General features: G+C 41.1%; 1 protein-coding gene across 1 annotated transcript in view; it reads left to right on the forward strand.

Annotated features, from left to right (window-relative positions):
• Positions 1 to 781: 781 nt before the first annotated feature.
• esama (endothelial cell adhesion molecule a) overlaps positions 782 to 19,343 on the forward strand; it is a 31,062-nt gene continuing 12,500 nt past the window's right edge. Inside the window, exon 1 of the mRNA XM_011611039.2 lies at positions 782 to 1,097. Within this exon, the coding sequence (XP_011609341.2) occupies positions 1,037 to 1,097 (61 nt within the window). The 5' untranslated portion in view covers positions 782 to 1,036. The remainder of the gene's footprint in view (positions 1,098 to 19,343) is intronic.

A 19,343-nucleotide genomic window follows, 5' to 3' on the forward strand; every position in this document is an offset into this window, starting at 1 on the left:
GTCTGTAGGGGGGAGTGAACCCACGTGGGGAATTCACATCAAGCTGAGTCCAGCCCGCCTGCGTGCTCAGATCTTGGCCTTCTTCTCACACATGACAGAGCAGCAGTCACAAACACTTTGTTTGTGTTGTTTTCAAATGTTCACAGTGCTAAAAATGCCTCTCCATATTTCCAACGTCCGCTTAACACCTGCAGAATGTTTCGAAATAAGGTCACAGCCATATTTAAACTGCAGATACACCTATTTAATTGAGAACCTTGCACTGACGATCATGGCTCTCAGAGCCACAGAGTGTATCGATACAAAGAAATATCAGCTATGGTGTGGAAAAATATGTAAAATTCTATATACATTTTTAAAAAACAGAATTCTAATATATTTCCACGATAACCTCTCTAAAGCCTGGGGGTTAATATCAGTAAGTTTAATGGATATAAGTACCACATATCCGTTTACACCCCTTTCAAAATAAGATGAGAGGGCACAAAATGCGCTCACTCATCAGTGGTGACTTTTATTTTTAAACTCTTGACCGGAATCTATTTTTATTATTTTTTTAATTCCACCCGCCAACTTTCTCCTCTCTCCTTCCCTCTCCCTTTCTCTCTCCTTCTCCCCTCCTTCCCTTCCTCTCTCTCTCCTTCTTCCCACCTCTCTCTCTCCTTCCCCTCCTCTCTCTCTCCTTCCCTCTCCCTCTCTCTCTCCTTCCTCCCACCTCTCTCTCTCCTTCCCCTCCTCTCTCTCCTTCCCCCTCCTCTCTCTCTCCCTCTCGCCCCCCACCCCCTCTCTCCCTTTAGTATCCCTGTATTTGTTGCTCGCTCTCCGCCGTCTCTCTCCATCAGCAGAGTTGAGCGTACACGCGCAGGAGCTCCAGTGTCGGCGGCGGCGGCGGCGCACAGTTTCGTTACGGACCCCCGCGTTTCCTCACCTGAAGTGTCGATATCCCGCACCTGTCGAGCGAGAGGAGCTGAGGAGGAGCTCAGAGCAGCAGAGAGCGGTCCCACAGACGCTAAAGGTGCCTAAAGCAGTGGAGAGCATGATGGAGGTATGCAGGTCATGGAGGAAAGTAACTCTTCTCATCCTCACCTTCCTGTCAGGTCAGTGAATGCATCAATTTATTTTCATGGTCGCGACTGACTTTGATCACGTGTTTCCAGTCTGAGACTTTTAAGCTGTAACTTTTAATTGGACATTGCACTGGTGCTGATATCCGTTTTCGTGAATGGGCAGAAAAAGCGCTTGGTTATTTTAAAAAAAATCTGTTTTACTCCTTGTGAATTTGACTGGAAACATCCTCCGTTTGTGGAGTTCCATCCTGGTTCCACGATAGGATTTAATGCTGAAACACCTGTTTGTTTGACACAGGTGTTTTACACATGATTATGTCTTCCAGAGAAGAGTAATCTCTTTATGTCTGCTTTAGCTTTGCCATCACTCTCTAGTAAACCTACTTTCACTGATATCAGTGCAGCAAACACACACACACACACACACACAGTGTGGATGCGTCTACCATCTTTTCTGACTGAAAACTGGGGCAGGATGCAGCAGCTTGAGTGGTCTGAAAATGTGTTTAAGTCAAAATTGTTTCACACCTTATGATTTGTCTGTCGATAGAGCTGATCTTAAACAGTCCTGAGGCCCTAAAGTGGAAAGTAATCCGACTGGATGCATTAGCACCGAATCAATGTCTGTAAATAGCAACAAGGGATTTCTCAGGAATTGTGAATTTCATTGTTTGTCTTGACTTTACCAAACCCTGAGCATCAACAGAGGCAGCGCACAGGTGGATGGTGGGTCTGAATGCTCGTTGTTGAGTGGAAATATCTCATTCTCGTGTGGCTGAGCCGCAGATTTTTATTTATTTAGTCAGGTAGCTCCATTTCCGGTGAGTCTCCTGTTTCAGATGAGAGTGTGTTGGCAAAGTCCCTAAAAGTCAAGGTAACAGTGTCTGCGGCATTAGCCATACAGGTCTTCCTCCCAGACAAGTAGTCCCTAGTATACCCTTTAATAAAGATTATTAAGACCAGTTGAGGGAAAAAGAAATTATTCCATTTGCCAAGGATAGTTTGCTCATGTAGATTAAATCTGAATCATAACAAGTTATTTTAAATAGATGTAAAAGAGTCAAAGCATCAAAGTGTAAGTTTGGTTAAAACATGTGACTCAACAGTCTGTTCTGGGTAGGTTAATGCAGTCTGACATTAGTCTTCACTTCTGAGTTTGTGGTTCTCCTTTACTGTTGCCAAAACATCACCTGTGCTGACACAGATGATGTGAGAGGGAGGGGCATAACCTGAGGAGATGGAGGTGAGCGGCGCAGTCATGGATCAGGGTCATGGCATGTAGTCAGTGTTTGCTGGCAGGTGTGTCCTGAGCGCACGTGATGGTGGAGATCCTGACAGGAAACATCCATGAATAGCAGTCTGTGGAACAGGAAAGCTGAGGGCTCCTCCAGCGTGTCAACAGGAAGTGAGCAAATATCCTCTGCAAAAGGAAAGAAGACCATTTTTATTGTTAGTTAGAGTACTTCAATCACAAAAAGAGAGAAAATACTCATTTCCTTGCAAAGTTATGCATTCAGAATTATTCTCTGATATAGCAACCCCCCCCCAAACAGACACACAAACAAGTGCACAATGAAAATACAATAAAGAACAACCACAGCAATGAATAAAAACAATAAAATATGCTTAAAGCCCACAAAGGTTAGACACTACTAGCCACATACCATTCATTTACAGCATTAACCTGTCCATCTTAGTCTACATGAGTAATCCAAATTAATCTGTGGCAATTTCCATTTCCAGAAAAGCAAAGAAAGGTCACTCAATTCTCATTTAAATGATTTTCATTTCCGGTTTAGCGTGTCCACCCAACTAATTGTGACATTAAAACCTCTGCCCGTGCCTGTGCTATCTTCACACAATTATCGCTCACTTTCTCTGCAGTACAGTTACATAAATTTACCTGTTATTTGACTAAACTTGCATGAAGCCATTAAGACTGGCTCAGTAAAGTCGTGTTTGGATCAAATGATTTGAATAGCTTAGGTTCAGTGTGTCCACCTAACTGCTGCGTTCTCCTCATTTTTGAATTGGTCCTCCAGTTCTCTTCTAAAGAAACTAAACTCACTCATAATAGCCTGGGAATAATCCACCCTTTTATTGGCAGAATTACACTTAAGACCAGTCCCTGTCCTTAAAATGATAACCCATGAATAAAATGTTTAATCTTAGTTTAATCTATCCCTATAGATTATCTTATCTTCCCAGTAGAGCGCCATTGAAAGGATAAACACCATTGTATGTGGCATTAGAAAAACATTTCCATGTATGTTTGACCTAAGAATCCATTTACAGTAATCTAAAGACCAGGTCCATGGCATTAGTGGGTTCTCTATTATTTTTGGACAGAATGTTGTAGCAGTGTCCTGAATTCCAGCCCCACTTTGAGACAAAAGGACATCGTCACTGGATTTCCAGGTAGCTCTCATTGTGGATTTTACTTATTCAACAAGGTCAGTCCATGTAGGCTTCAAAGCGCCTGTTTGGACGTGATCCTGATTCTTCCCGATGTAGAACAGTAATTATTAAATATGGAACCACCACCACTACCATTATAACGCCACATGTGTCCTGTTTACCCTTGATATCACAACATGACTCATACTGATTAATATAGAGCAATCGTGGCCTTTCCTGTATTATTACTGTCACTGTGACGAGACGCCATTACTAAATATTATGATGTGTCCTTAAGACTAACAAAGGGAGGACCGTGGTAGGCAGTGGGCCTAACGAACAACTAATGCCTTATATCTAATTGCCTATTTCTTAGAATAATACCAAATGGATGTTGAGCAGATCCCCTCTCCACTTTGAGCTGGGATTAGAGCTGGAAGCCTGTATGTGTCCCCAGCAACTAGTGCAATTTTGATTGACCATGGAGATTGAAGGATTTATCGGTACATACGTAATGACTAGGAAATACAACTGTGTACTTTTTCATCTCAGGCCAGGAATTTTACTGTCCAATCGTAAGTCAAATGTGCCAAATACCTCTGATAATCCATGTACTGTATATATACCCAGCCTGTTCTCCTGACCACGAGGTTCAGGAGAACAGGAACCTGAAGGGGGTTTAGTGCAGGTCCAGATTCAGTGATGGGTAAGGACATTCTTAAAAAGGAAGCAAGACATCAGCTTCTCAAAGAGTAGATTTAGAACCTAGACGACAAACTTGCATTTTGTCTCATCTTGTCTTCTTAAGCTTTATCCAGAACCGGGTCGCAGGGGCAGCATCCTAAACGGAGCTTCACCTTGTAATTATGTTCTCTCTTCACCATGACGGTCTGGTACACCAGCTTCATAACTGCAGCAGCTGCACCGATCCCTCTGTCAGTCTCACCCTCCATCTTTCCCTCACTCATGAACAAGACCCCGAGATACCTGAACTGCTCCGCTTGAGGTAGAACTTCTCCACCAACCCGGAGAGGGTAAACCCCCCTTTTCCGGGCCAGAACCATGGTTTGGAGGTGCTAATTCACATGGCGGCGGCTTCGTACTCGGCTGCAAACTGACTCAGGACATGCTGGAGGTTGATGAAGCCAACACCATCGGCAAAAAGCAGAGAAATCATGTGGTTCCGATTCTGGACTCCCCCCGGCCCCTGGCTACGCCTAGAAATTCTGTCCATTAAGCTTATGAACAGAACCGGTAAGACAGGGCAGCCCTGCCGAAGTCCAACATGCACCGGATGTTTTATGAATCTTAACATTTATTTTGAATGCATATTTTTTTATTATATTTCCATTTAGAAGTACGGTAGTAATTAAAAAAAAAAAAAAAGGTTCTGTGGAAAAGCAACACTTCAGTGTCAGTTATGCAGATTCTTAAAATAATGCAATTAGGCCCGGGGGCATGTAAATACCTTAATCTAATTATATTACCTTAATTAAAGTCAGATTCACAGGATTACTACTCTGATTAGAAATGTGGAGCGCTTCAGTATTAGCTGGGTATTTTAAAAGCTGCTTTGACCTCCAGAGACCACATGGGTCTAACCAGAAGAGCTGTGACGTGTTGTAATTCCTGCCCCACATTCACTGAGTCAACTGACTCACTACTATTTTTAAGTGTACACAAACAGTCATATTTTAGTTCCAATGTGAGATCAGCTGTGGGAAAAGAGCTCAGGGACTGTGTGAACATACACTATGAACGTGTGAAGTTCCTTTAAACCTGATGGAGACAGACAGAAAAACAGTCAGACAGAGAGAGAGAGCGAGAAGATGGACAGACAGTCAGACATGGACCCACGCTAGAGTCTCACACAGGGAGAACTGGTCAAACACAAACAGAGATACACAGAACTTATGGACAACAACTTATGGACGAAGACTACACAGACACACCTACAGACAGATGGACAGAGACGCTCAGAGCGTCAGTCATGTTTAAACAGCGATAAACACAGAGACAATCAGAGACAAATACAGACCAACATTGTCGGAGACAGAGACGATCAGCGACAGCCCAAGAGAGGCAGTCGAAACAGTTGGACGGACAAAGACGGTATCGGCGTTTCAGCAGAAACATCCATGTCAGGATGTGGAGGAAGATGTTCGTGTCGTTGCTGGACTTCCTGCGATGTTCCGTCTCTATCATGGACCCCTCAGGGGTCATGAGAAAGGCACTGGGCCACTTTCCCAACATCAGGTCCTGGCCTGGGGACTCTTAAAGGCACAGACACACATGACCAAATTTTCCTCTTCCTGACTGAAACATCAGCGTTGGCGCAGCTGGACTGACTGGATCTGGATATTTATAATCTGTTGTTGAGTGATTAATTCATGTTAAAATGCCTGTAAACTGAGATACAAGTCAGTAAACATGCACATTGTTTTTCAGAGTTATTCTCGGCAGATGGCCGTTTCCAGCTTCCTTCAGTGCCATGTTTAGAAATGAATGAATCGTATTTAATAGTGTATTTATAGAGGCATTTTTGGAGATCACTGGGTTCTGTTTCAACTGGTAATACTATAGTGCTGCCTCTCAACACACGAGACTCCAGTGCTGACTACACGCCTATTATACACATTACGATAGCTCATTTAGGTGGTGAGCCCCACTACTCTAAGTAAACACTGGCAATCTCCTGGGTAATCACTATTTTCCATCAACAAATCAAATACCATTATAGAAAACATGGGCTTTAAAGTCATTTTGGAATCTAGAGGCGCTGGTGATGGCAGGGTTTCTCCTGCCTGCTCCTCATGTAATAACAACGCCTTTTTATGGTCTGAGCATTTGAGTCAGGTGATGGAATTAGAACAAGGCTTCAGACAGTGGTGTCAGATTGATAAATTCTACTCTCCGCGAATGTGTTGACTTGCTCTTATTTTCTGCTGAATCTCTTTTAAAAAAAATGCAAAAATGCACAAAAATGTAATGGATGCCGTGGGGAAACATGAGGCGATCATCTGGTTTAAATGAACTTTGCCTTTGAGGTGAGAACCGTGAGCTCAAGCTCTGACCTCCACCTTTCAATGCACTTTTTGCACTTGTTGCACTGTAAGAATTTATTATCAAAAATCAATAAGATGACAGAAAATGACCTGCATTAAATTAACATCTTGAGATTCTGGTTGAACTGGTAATAGCACCAACCCAGTGGCACCTTCTCCTCTGTGTGCTCCATCCTGTTAGCATCAATGTTGTCATGACCTCAGATGATTAGCATGTCTAAATAATTAGTAAAATAAGGCTTTAAGAGATTCTGACTGTCAAGTATTAAGGATGTTGGTGCAAGAAAACATCATCGCCTTCTGTTTACAAAACACATTGAATCTCTAGCTTTTTTTTATTTTTGTGAGACTTTAAAGCTGCAGTTGGGAGGATTTGGCTGAGAAATGTCAGGAGTTGTCTGTATTCTTTAACTCTGCCTCATGTCATTTCACGCTCTTCTTCATACTTGAGGTTATTTTTTTGCCAGTGGTATTTACTGATATTTGCATGAATAGACATTTTTTTTGTTTGTTTTTTTTGGGAGGGGGGGTTGTCATTGTATCTGTTGACATTGCCTTTGATAAGCTCCTCATGCTTTTAATAAGGATTCCCACACCAGATGTGACTGAGACTTCTCCAGGCTGAGTTGACGTTTGATTCAGGACTCATGGATTCTTGTAAAAGCCATCAGAAGGAGTGGGCAGGTCCAGAGGAGCTGGGCAATTCTCACAGATGCTGTGTCTCATGTTTTTGTTGTAACGGTCGTTTTAAAACCACGGCTCTAACGTGACTTCAGCTGTTGCTTTTCTGGCTACGTTTATTCCCTGGATTGATATACAACATTAGGATTATTCTGACTGATATTATATTTCCGATCATAATCATTACTCATGCTACTTCTCACATTTGCTCACATTAAAAACTCCTTTTGGGTCCTCATGATTTCTTCATTATTTTATTTGGTTGTTTTTTTTCCCCAGTTGTTTGTCTTCCTTCAGTTGTTTACCTGCATTACTTATTTACATTGTGGGGCTGCTTCCATGAGTTCATTTTTTTTCACTCCATTGTCACAGTACTTTGTGGATCCTGTTTTCTTTTTTTCTATATAAATAAAGGACTCATTATATAGTACATATACAGAACACTATGCATTATTCAACAAAAGACCCAAGTACTTGATGATAAGTTATATTTCCGCCTGAGGTCAAAAGAGCTTAGTCAAAAGCAAAGCGTGTGATGTGCTTAATGTGCGCAACATATCGTAATACAAATCACATAGCATGTGTTTGTATGATTCATAAGACTTTCATTCTATTCAGAACATAAATTTCATTTTAATGAGGGAGCGCTTTACACGGAGAGGTCATGAATGATCCTGAGGACAGTATAAGATAACATGACACATGCAATGATCAGTTTAAGTCCAGATGTTGCAAGCTGTAAACAACTGGATGTGATCATATATCCATCTGACCAGCATAAAAAAAGATGTTATCTGCCCAAGATGTGGACAGACGGGTATTGAGGCCATGGGCGGAGTCTTAAATTATTCCTACTTGGAGGTACTTAGGTGGGAGTGGGGGTTGGGGGTTTAGAGCCTTCAGGCACATTGACATAATCCTGGCTTTCTTCTTGAAGTGTTTGGAAAGCTCATAATGACACTCTGCCAGTCAAATATCTATCTGTGAGCTGCTGCTGCGTCTTCCTGTAGTTATCGCGGAGTCTGAGTGATAGACACATATCATATTAATGCGCTCAGAAATCTGTGACAGCGTGACTGTGGTGACTGAAAAACTGTCCCTCTTTTGGAGGTTTTTAAGTTTTATTTTCAGATATCACACCAGGGGCCACATTAGTCAGTCCTTATTACTGTGAAACTGTGATCAATCGTTCTGATCAAATACCCCCTTAAATTTTATTTTAACCAGCTGTGACTTCTATTTGTGTTGAGCTTTAGTTAAAAATCTAAACTTGTGTACAGTTCATGAAGTACTTTATTGTAACCCTGACGAGCAACAGCACAGATATATTGTAAATATTCTTTTATTTTATAATTATTTTCTGTTGTTTTCACATCCAGAGAAGTTAGACAATAGCAAAGGCTGATTTGTGACAACTTTCTTAGCTATTTCACTGAAAATGTTCAATTATATTTCATTATTTTATTTCCGGTTTTTGACACCTGTGTGCAAGACTGTAATACCTGCAGCCCAGCGAGAGACACATAAAGTAAATGACCGTAAAGAGTTGATAGCAGGAGGCAACAACGTGGAAAAAGTCATTATTGTAGAAACTGTTAAGCTGCAAATTGAAGTTCATCATTGTTAATGTTCTTGTGAGGCAAACCGTAGTTAGAAAATCCTGTAAAACTACCCACTAGTGTGGATAATTATTGTGCCTATTGGTCAATAAAAGTTTGTAAAATAAATAAGTTAATTTATTATTATTACATATATCTTAGATTTCTTTGAATTGATGCCTTTATTATTCGCTTTCTTCCTTTCAGGTTCATTTTCCTCTTCCTCTTCCTCTTCTCAGCCTTTCTTCTTTATCCCTTTTCTCATGAGTGCGGCAGCTCCAACATCTCATCAGCATTAGTGTCTCAGGTCAGCAGGGAGGGCCACGTGCATGTCTGTGCGTGCGCGCACACGTGTGTTGGAAAAGTTCTGCCTTTTGTGTGTTTGGACTTCATCATTGCAAATGATCTCTACTAGTGCTGGATGTAATTATGGAGTTAGTATCTATTATCTATTTTCCGTCACAGGCGGCTTCACTCTGGAGAATGCGCGGGTGATGTCATTATCTCCGTAATGGCTCAGAGGTTTCACCCCCTCATCATTGCCCCCCCACCCCCTAGCCCATATTCGGGTATAATTACTATTTATTGAAAATATCACCCCTGCTGTCTGCTGAATGATGCAGCACCTCAGTGTGGGGGAAGGCATGGCGTAATTAGATTTCTCTTTTCCGTGTGACAGCAGCCCTCAGAGAAAACATGGCTTTATCACATTAAGTGCTTTTAAGAAATTATTCGCATGCTTTCATGTTGAACACATGAAATGATTCCCGTTTCCCCAAATCGCAGCTGGAAAAATCATCCGTAATTACGAATGATTATGGATGTTACGTCTCCAGCAACATTTTGACATTTCCTCAGAACATGTAGACAAAGATAACGATCTGCAGATAAATTAAACCCGAGGCGTCGCAACAGCACATGTTGACAGATCATTCTGCTCCTGATAATCCCAGGATCATTATTGAGGTGAGGTAAAAATAAGCATGAGAATCAATACTCTAATTTGGATGTCGAGGTAATTTTAGCTTTTCAGTGAGCAGGTGAGGATTGAGCGATGTCGAAATGATGCTGAATGTGATACCACTGCAATGTTCTGTGGGGAAATAAAAAAAAATAGCACTTCTTATAATAACCAACACACTTTGTGAGTGTTTATCTGTAATTGAGCAAATCTCATTCCACAGTCAGCTGTGTAGTGACATTTTCCACTGATTAGCAGCTCTCTTGCTCCTTTAAACATTTGAATATATGTTTGATGTTTAAAATATGACTAAAATATTAGTAAAAGTAGAATCAAAAGAACATACTTATGCATTTAAAATATGGTTAAAGGTCAATAAACCTCACAGATGAACAATAAAGCACTACACTGTAGCAGACATTACCGGTAAATCTACAAGAAAAACCTGTTTCTGTAGTGTGAACATGCCAAGAATTGAGTACTTGTAATAAATAGTTGTAACTATTGAGTGCCAGCCTTCAGGTGACAAAGATCTTTAACTTTGAAATGATTGCATTGAATTTTGTACACAAAAGTCTGTTTATCTTTTGACCCATGCTTGAAAAACACTGACAAGCCCATGTCAACATGAGTAGTGGTTTTATATTTACCTGTGGCCTCTCACCACTCTGCAGCTCTACATAGGTGAACCTGTAGTTTTCCATCAGGGCGCTGCCTTGAGTATCCAGATCATTCACTCACATTCCCCTCAGCCGACTTACACCTTCTTTACCCAGTTGGGTGATACTTTCCTTTCGTTCCATCCTTTTATATCAGCATTAAATGATAATGGCACATTTGTAGGTAAACTCGTTCAATCTATTTCATCATTTAACTACTTGCTGTAGTTTTTATCTGATATAATTGTCTCCAAGACTAAGAAAGTTTCTAGTTCAAACTCTCTGTTGCCTACACAATCGTTCATTAAGTGCAACCATTGAAATCAAATGTTCGAAATATTAAATCAAAGGTTTATCAAAATTCTTTGAATGTACTGAAGAAAAGGAATAATGTCACAATGTGTCTACAGACAGGTAGTTCATGCTATTAATAGGTTTGTGATCCAGAAACTCCTAACACAGACGTGGCCACGTGAGGTCAGAAAGAACCAAGGTGCCGGTGCAGAAACACTCCCAGTCTGACAGTGGGTGTAAGGATTTCCTGCTGGTGGAAAAACAGCAGTCAAGGTGCTTCTGTCCAACATGTGGAGATCTGTACAGGCCTCCAAAGACACACCTACCCAGACAATCACTGACCCACCACCATGGAACATCAGAACACCCTCCACATCGTCACATCATGTCCTCAGGATGAATCTGCTCATCCATGAAGAGAATTGTAATGCTCAGAAACTTTCTGTAGATGCTCAGAAACCCAAAGCCTGACCTGATAAGTCAGCTTTTGACAGTTTAGGGAGACCGATGCATAGAGTTGGCCTGTTGAAAGTCATTTTGTAGCTCCCTTACAGTGCTCCGCCTGCTCCTTTTATACAAAGCAGTAGATAGCAATCCTGCTGCTGGCTCATCTGTGTACTTCAACCCCCCCTTCCCCCCTTTCCTGGTGTACTGGCCTGTCTCCTGCTATCTTCCCCATGGGCTTGACACTGTGCTGGGAGACAGAGCAAACCTTTGACCATTACGCATATGAATAGAAGAGCGGAACAACCTGAGCAAATTCTGGGAGCAGAAGATACATCTTTTACTACAACTCCTCCTCTTACAGCTGCTGCTGCTGCTACTATACTATTACTGCTACCAATACTACCAGTATTAATAAGAATAAAATATAATAATGCTTTTGTAGAACCTTGTCTTGCCAGATTTTTGTCATGTATTTATCATTCAAACATTACATTTCTGCTCACTCACTGGGCATTTTTTATCTGTCAGCCACTTTCAATAGAAGCATTGTGTTCCTTGACATCAGTTTAAGTTTCCATCCAGAACAATGGACTGTGAAGAGTTGTGTAAAGAGACCAGTGGAAGGCACCAAAAAAATGATAACTTTGTGTGGCGTTGAGCGCTAGCTTCTTCCAAACATCCATATAAATCCCCCTTCATCCACGGTTGTATCTGTATGCAGCAGCGGCGCTGTGCACGATCATGGGCTGTGCAGAGGAAAGCCTCCATAATCTCCACCACACATGTGTTTGAAGAGGTGGAAGTCTTTCTGCTCAGTGTTAAACAGGATCTATTAGGATTAAATTTTATTGCTGACTCTGTTTTAGAGTAGAAGTGTGGAAATTCTCACAATTTGAAGTCACACATTTCTTGCCTGCAGGCTTGTGCTGTATTTTTACAGCCCGTAAAGCTTCCAGCCGAGGATCATCATTGATGCTTTGGTTCTTCATTTGAGACTGGTCATTATGTTGCCTGATTTCCTGAGGCCAGCCATCCGCACGGGCCCATTAACCTCACACATTAAGACTAATTAGGCAAAGTGCTCACTTTAGGAGCCAATACTTTCACTCTGTGGCTTGTTTATGTGGATGCACACACAATATACTGATGGTACTTTGACCACTTATCAACTTTGGTAAATTTCCAGTGTTGTGATCCCCACATGTTTTTTTTTCTGTCTAGCAAAAGCTCTTTTTCCATCACAGAAACCCAGAATTTGCGCCTTTTTACCAAATTTACCTAAGAAAAACGTTCCAATTTTTTGTCCTATAAAAGTACCTAATGGTGGTGGTGGTGGGGGGGACTTTTCATGTTCCCTTGAATTCTGGAAGGCCAGGAATGTGTGCTAAAGAATGAGTAGCTTTTATTTAATTCCTACAAGCTTCACCTGCTTGTTTCACCATTTCAGGTGAGCAACACAATGTGGAAAAAGGAACCATCAGGAACAAAAGTCAGAGGGAGGGATCCAGACAATATTCACACTGAGATTAAAAAAAAGAGATAAAAGAAAAGGATATGTTGTAAAACTAAGACAAAATTTAATACTTGCTTAATAATTGAATATCTTTAAATGGAAACTACAACTTTGTAGCCATGATTGTAAGTCAATTTGCTTTATGGTGTATTAATAATTAATTCATAATTTATGACATTATATGCCATATTATAATTCATACTGTATGTACATATATAAAGACAGGGGCCTTATTTGATGCCTTAATCATGCTGTCACATGAAATGAAACTCCTCATTTGCTATTACCTTTTTTTCCCCCTCATGCGACCCTCACTGCCCACAGCCAGCACATTGCCATCCATTCCCCCACTGGAAACATCTTAATTATGACTCTTCACACACACACACACACACACACACACACACACACGCACACACACACACACACACGCACACACACACACACACACACACACACACACACACACACACACGCCGACTCCTCTGCTCTGTTCTGATCTATAATGGCTCTCTGGGGTCCCTCCTCCTGCTACTATCATGATGATCAAAAAAATAACGTAACAGAGTTTAATACTCGCATTGACTCACTCTCAAACCACAGAGGAAAACTAGTCTCATCACTTCCTCTGACACTTTCTGTCACATCAGAGGTATCAGGCGCAGGAGACACCGTCATAACTCCTCGGAACCTCCCAAACCTGTCCCTCATCTCTCTTCTACCTCCTGCCTGTGCTAAAAATAGCCCACGCTGTCAAGTGCATCCACATTTTTTCCTTTCTGTCACTCTTTCTATATCCTTACTCACTTTCCCCAGTTATTTATAATTGACGACTGCACTTCTTTTGCTCTCTGCAGGTCATGTGACACCATTGCTGACAATTATACATGTCTACTCATCAGCACAAGCACATTGTGTTTAAAAAATAAGAATAATTTATAGGCGCCTCACATTCAAGGATACTTAATGTAATATTGAGTTTCTCTTTTAAACTTCATTTAAACTTTTTCAATACGCTTAGCATGTGGATATTAAGTGGCCCCCCACACATTTTTTTAACCTAAACCTTAGCAATATTCATCCAAAAATGACATGTGCGTTTTTGCACATGTGCATGAGTTTTCTGGCCTGTATTGCAAACAAATTGCTGTTTGATTTTTTTTTTTTAATCTGTTGGTTATTTCAAGATCAAATTATTAAAAATGGATGGAAGGAATTTATTCTGTTTTAGACTTGCACTGAGGAGGATCATGACTGAGACTCGGCAATGACAACACAAGGTCATGAGCATCCTATGAGTGTTTGGTGGTGCAGTGAAACCACAAACAAGAGTCCTCATAGCATTTGAATTCCTGATCTGATGTCTGTCTACAGAGTTACTGATGTCCGGAATCCCTTCCCACTCTTTTCTGAAGATCCATGGTCTCCTTGAAAAGATCCTCCTGTGCATATAATTTTCCCAATGCAGGATTTCTGTTGCATTTGGACCAAAGGAACAAACTTTGCCACCAAAGAGGGATTTTACACATTTTGACACAGAAGTGGAGCAGAATACCTAAAGTACTTAGATCTCTGCTGGTGAAGATAAAAGAAAGGCTGGAATCTCGAAGAAGTTAATGGAAGAAAAAAATAGAAGGAGATAAAGATTTTTTTTTAGCGTCTGGATGGTAGAAGGGTGGGCAGAGAGGAAGAGAAGAAGAATGAGGAGAAATGAAGAGTGAGATAGTGAGCTGCAGATTTGGCTGTTTAATCGAGTCGGTGAGGATTAGAGTCGGATTATAGAGCAGCAAATTAGCCCGGTAGCTTTAATCTGAGAGGCGGGCAACATATTCCACCAGACATCCATGTGTGTGTTTGTGTGTTTGTGCATGTGTGCGTGCCATGCTATTAAAACAAGCAGAGGATAAAACATTACATACATACTGCTCCAGTTTTGAGAGAAAAACAAAACACTTAATGGTAAGGTTGCTTATTTCTATGGATAAATTTCTGTAATTAAGCAGTGACAAAGGTCATTTACAGGCAAAGGTCGGACGTCTAATTCTTTAAAAATGACTGAATAAGAAACACATTTGCACAGTGATTAATAATGCAAATGTCAGCCATTTTTACATGAGTGCAAATGATTTTGCTGCTGTATTAGTGACGCTCTACATGATACAGCACATCAACCTTTAGTCTTATTCACATTCACTTGAACATTTTGTAATAAATATGAACTTCTACTGGAGGTCCAGCTGCGGTGCTGTAAAGCACTGACCTGTAAAGTGAGCAGACGGAAGGAATTATTGTCCAGTCTAGAGTGAACTGAAGTGAATGCTTCAGTTCCCTGAACAGACCAGCCTGGATGAAACCTGATCGGGGCAGGTAGGTTATGCACCTGTGAGTCCCCCCCCCCCACACACACACACACACAGAATGGGAAAAAGATATGAGCACTACTGCAGCTAGTTTGTATGAGCTTTACTGAGGTTGGCATGTGGCATTAACTTTACACATCTGTACATTAGAGATGATGGTGAGGAGAAGGTTGAGCATTTTTGTTGTTTGTGCACGTGCATGTGTGCTTAAGCACGCACGTGTGTGTGCCTGGGTGACATGAATGAATTCTCGAGCCTCCAGTAGCACCTTGAAATGTTTAACATTGTCTATCCATTGGTGGAAGCCCTCAGAGGGATTCATATAGGCCTAAGAGGAAGAAAATGTTGTTTTTCTCACATCAGTGAACAACAGTGGCAAAACATGCTAAAGGGATAAATCATCTCATATTTGCCAGGACAAACTTATGGTGCTTGTGGCTTCGGCTTTTCCGAAGACCATGCCAACACACATTTTTCACTGTTTGTTTTTTTTTTTTTTGCTCTTGTAACCTATTTTTCATTTCCTGCTGTAACTGAGGAAGAGAATTTCACAAAGATGAGAGTCAGTTTTCATTTTAGTTTAGGTTGAACTGTTGAATATTTGGACAGTTCTGGGAGTTTAGGAATGTATTTTGTTCATATTAGACATTAGGTGACCTCTTTTAAGGACATTACTATCAGAATAATGTTAATCAGTGGTGACAATATACATACATGAAGAACGCCTGCATAGTGCTGGGACTCCCCAGGTAGATCACCTCCAAATGAGTGAGCTCTGTGAACACACTATGGCTCTGATAGCTGTCCTTAATATGATTATAACTCCTTCTCCGATGCCACTGGTCCACAAAGGGACACATAGGCTGTTTCTCTATATGTGGACTCCTCAGTCCTTCGTTATGAAGGTTCAAATCCAAAGTTCACAACCTGCCAACAATGCTCAGTGTTTCCTGGAAGCGTACTTGCTCCACTCGTTTTGCTAAGTATGTGAGTTGTGCCGATTTGGGCCGTTAGGTATCCCACAATGCATTTCACCTCAGCCAAAGGCAGTAGCAGCAGCAATGGTGGAACATACGCACTTCAGGTGTTCTTATACAGAAGATCACAAGAGAGTGCCTGTGTACTGTGACTTGAGAATGGCAATAGGCTGTATGCCACCAAGGCCCATGACAGTCAAGAAGTGACATATTTGGCCTTGGCTACTCCAGAGTGCTTGTTTCAGAGGAAGAAGAGAGTGTTTGCATTATACATGCTGGCTGTTATTTTCATCACACGCTGCTGTCAGGCGCCATTGTCGTTCCTGCGCCGTCAGCACAAACTGCACCATTCAGATTGTTTCTTACCCTTCCCTCCTCCTCTCCCCCCATTTGTTCCATACTTTCACTTTATTCCATGCCTTATGGAAATGGAGTTGGAAGCTCCATTAACTGTTCCTGTTGTCAAGTTCCTGGTTGGGGGTGGGAGTGGGATGTACTCCAAAAGTCCAGCTGCTTGTTGTCACTAGACAGGAAAATGGCTGTAGAACTCCATGCATTATTTCACACAGCAAGTGACACAAATACCAGCAGACACCAGGGTGTCAGCCAGAGGTGTGTGTGTGTGTGTGTGTGTGTGTGTGTGTGTGTGTGTGTGTGTGTGTGTGTGTGTGTGTGTGTGTGTGTGTGTGTGTTTGCATGCAAGTGTGGGTGTGTGAGAGAGAAAGAGCGAGAGACGCAGTGGTAGGAGATGTTCACAATTTTTGTTGTCATTTGTTAAAAACAAGTAGTAAGTAAGTGATACAATAATAGTGAGTACAAGAAGAGTCCTTTTAAATACTCATAATCTACACAATCAAGTAAAAAAAATATTTATTTTGTACTCAAAACTTCAGTGAAACGAGAAAAATATTTGCACCAAAATCGCAATCAGAACAAACTCCAAATGGCATAAAATACTGATAATGATTTTAAACACACACATGCATGTGTGCAATCTTTGTACAACACTCATGACAAATAAAAAAGGGGGAGATGTACAGGTAGAGGAGAGACTAGGCAGAGATCATAGAAATACATAAATTATATTAAGTATAATAAACTATTATTATAAACGATAATGATAACAGTATGATAGCAACAGTATTATAACAACAGTATGATGGCAACAGTATCATAGCAACAGTATGATAACAACAGTATGATAACAACAGTATGATAACAACTGTATGATAGCAACAGTATGATAACAACTGTATGATAGCAACAATATGATAACAACAGTATGATGGCAACAGTATGATAACAACTGTATGATAGCAACAGTATGATAACAACTGTATAATAGCAACAGTATGATAACAACAATATGATGGCAACAGTATGAGAGCAACAATATGATAACAACTGTATGATAACAACTGTATGATAGCAACAGTATGATAACAACAGTATGATAACAACTGTATGATAGCAACAGTATGATAACAACAGTATGATAACAACAGTATGATAACAACTGTATGATAGCAACAGTATGATAACAACTGTATGATAGCAACAATATGATAACAACAGTATGATGGCAACAGTATGATAACAACTGTATGATAGCAACAGTATGATAACAACTGTATAATAGCAACAGTATGATAACAACAATATGATGGCAACAGTATGAGAGCAACAATATGATAACAACTGTATGATAACAACTGTATGATAGCAACAGTATGATAACAACAGTATGATAACAACTGTATGATAGCAACAGTATGATAACAACAGTATGATAACAACAGTATGATGGCAACAATATGATAACAACTGTATGATAACAACTGTATGATAGCAACTGTATGATAGCAACAGTATGATAACAACAGTATGATAACAACTGTATGATAGCAACAGTATGAGAGCAACTGTATGATAACAACTGTATGATGGCAACTGTATGATGGCAACAATATGAGAGCAACAGTATGATAGCAACAGTATGATAGCAACAGTATGAGAGCAACTCTCTGAAAACTGAAAAGAAAATGTTTTTGAGTTTAAAACAAAACAGCCTATGCAGGATTCCGGATAATTACCCCGAGAAACAAACTGAAAATTAGATTACTACGAAAAAAATCTCCTGACTGGTTTCAAACCAGTTCTCTTTGACAGTCAGGAGACCTTCAGCTCCACATTGCTGTGATTTTCATATCAACCCTTTTTCAATTAATATAACTCAGATTTTGCTCCCTTATGTAGACAGGAAACCACGAGGAATGTGGGAAGAAAGCAGGTTGATAGTTAAGGCAGGAAGATGGGCATCATTAATCTCAGGAGGTTTGCCATATGCTGGCTTGCGCTCGCTCCGATGTGCTCGAGTGTTTGTGTGCTCCATCCACACCCTCTTCCTCTTCCTCTTCTGACATTCCACTTCCCATCACAGCAGCCTGCCGCGGCCAGATAAGGCCTCCCAGAACATTGCGCCTTCCCGTCGGCTCGCCGCTCCATCCAGCACCAATTCCACCCGCAGCGATCACTCGTTCAGATAAAGGCCAGATAAATACATAAATAAATACACTTTGTCTTCGTCCTCTTTCAACCTAGGGTGGAGAAACAATCTGCGTGTGGAGAATAAAGTTACAGCTTCAGCTGTCCCTCTGTATCGGATGCCGACCAATCACAGGGCTGCTTTACACCATTTAGGTCGGCGGTGTTAAAATCTCAGTTTTGGACTCGTGTTTATTTTGGTATTAGCTTCTACATCAGTTACGGAACCAAGGTGTACCTACATGATGTTGTCAGTGAGCTATGATGGAGACTTAACAAAAGAGTTTGGTCACTGAACACCACGCCCGTCCTTCCTGATCTGATTCCTTGCGGAGGCAGCAGGAGCGGATTGCGAGGTATCGGGAGGGTCGCTCTTTCTGCTCATTGGCAGGGCTTAATGCATGCGCTGTGTAACTGGAGTCGGGCCTCATTGTCCATTGTACTTGGGGATTGTGGGTAGTGGAGCAGGACACACAAAGGTTGGCTTTAGAGGCTCCTACCTGGGAAGTGTTTGCTTGTCCCCAAGCAGGACTGGATTTAACAGAAGCAACGTTTGGCCTTTGCAGGACAGATGTGATAATTGTGTTTCTGAAATGGATCCCTTGCTTTGTTTATTACTGCCATCCACCTTTGAAACTTTGAACTGTCTGACATTTGAATTAACATTTTACACCGAGTGTAAACGCGGCAACACTGGACAAAAACGACTTTTCCAAATCCAATTTGAGCAGTCGTAAAGAGAGGAGGGTCTCGCTTTTAATTAATGTGGTTCTTATTGAT

Source organism: Takifugu rubripes, chromosome 15 (assembly GCF_901000725.2).
Source record: "Takifugu rubripes chromosome 15, fTakRub1.2, whole genome shotgun sequence".
Classification (NCBI taxonomy): domain Eukaryota; kingdom Metazoa; phylum Chordata; class Actinopteri; order Tetraodontiformes; family Tetraodontidae; genus Takifugu; species Takifugu rubripes.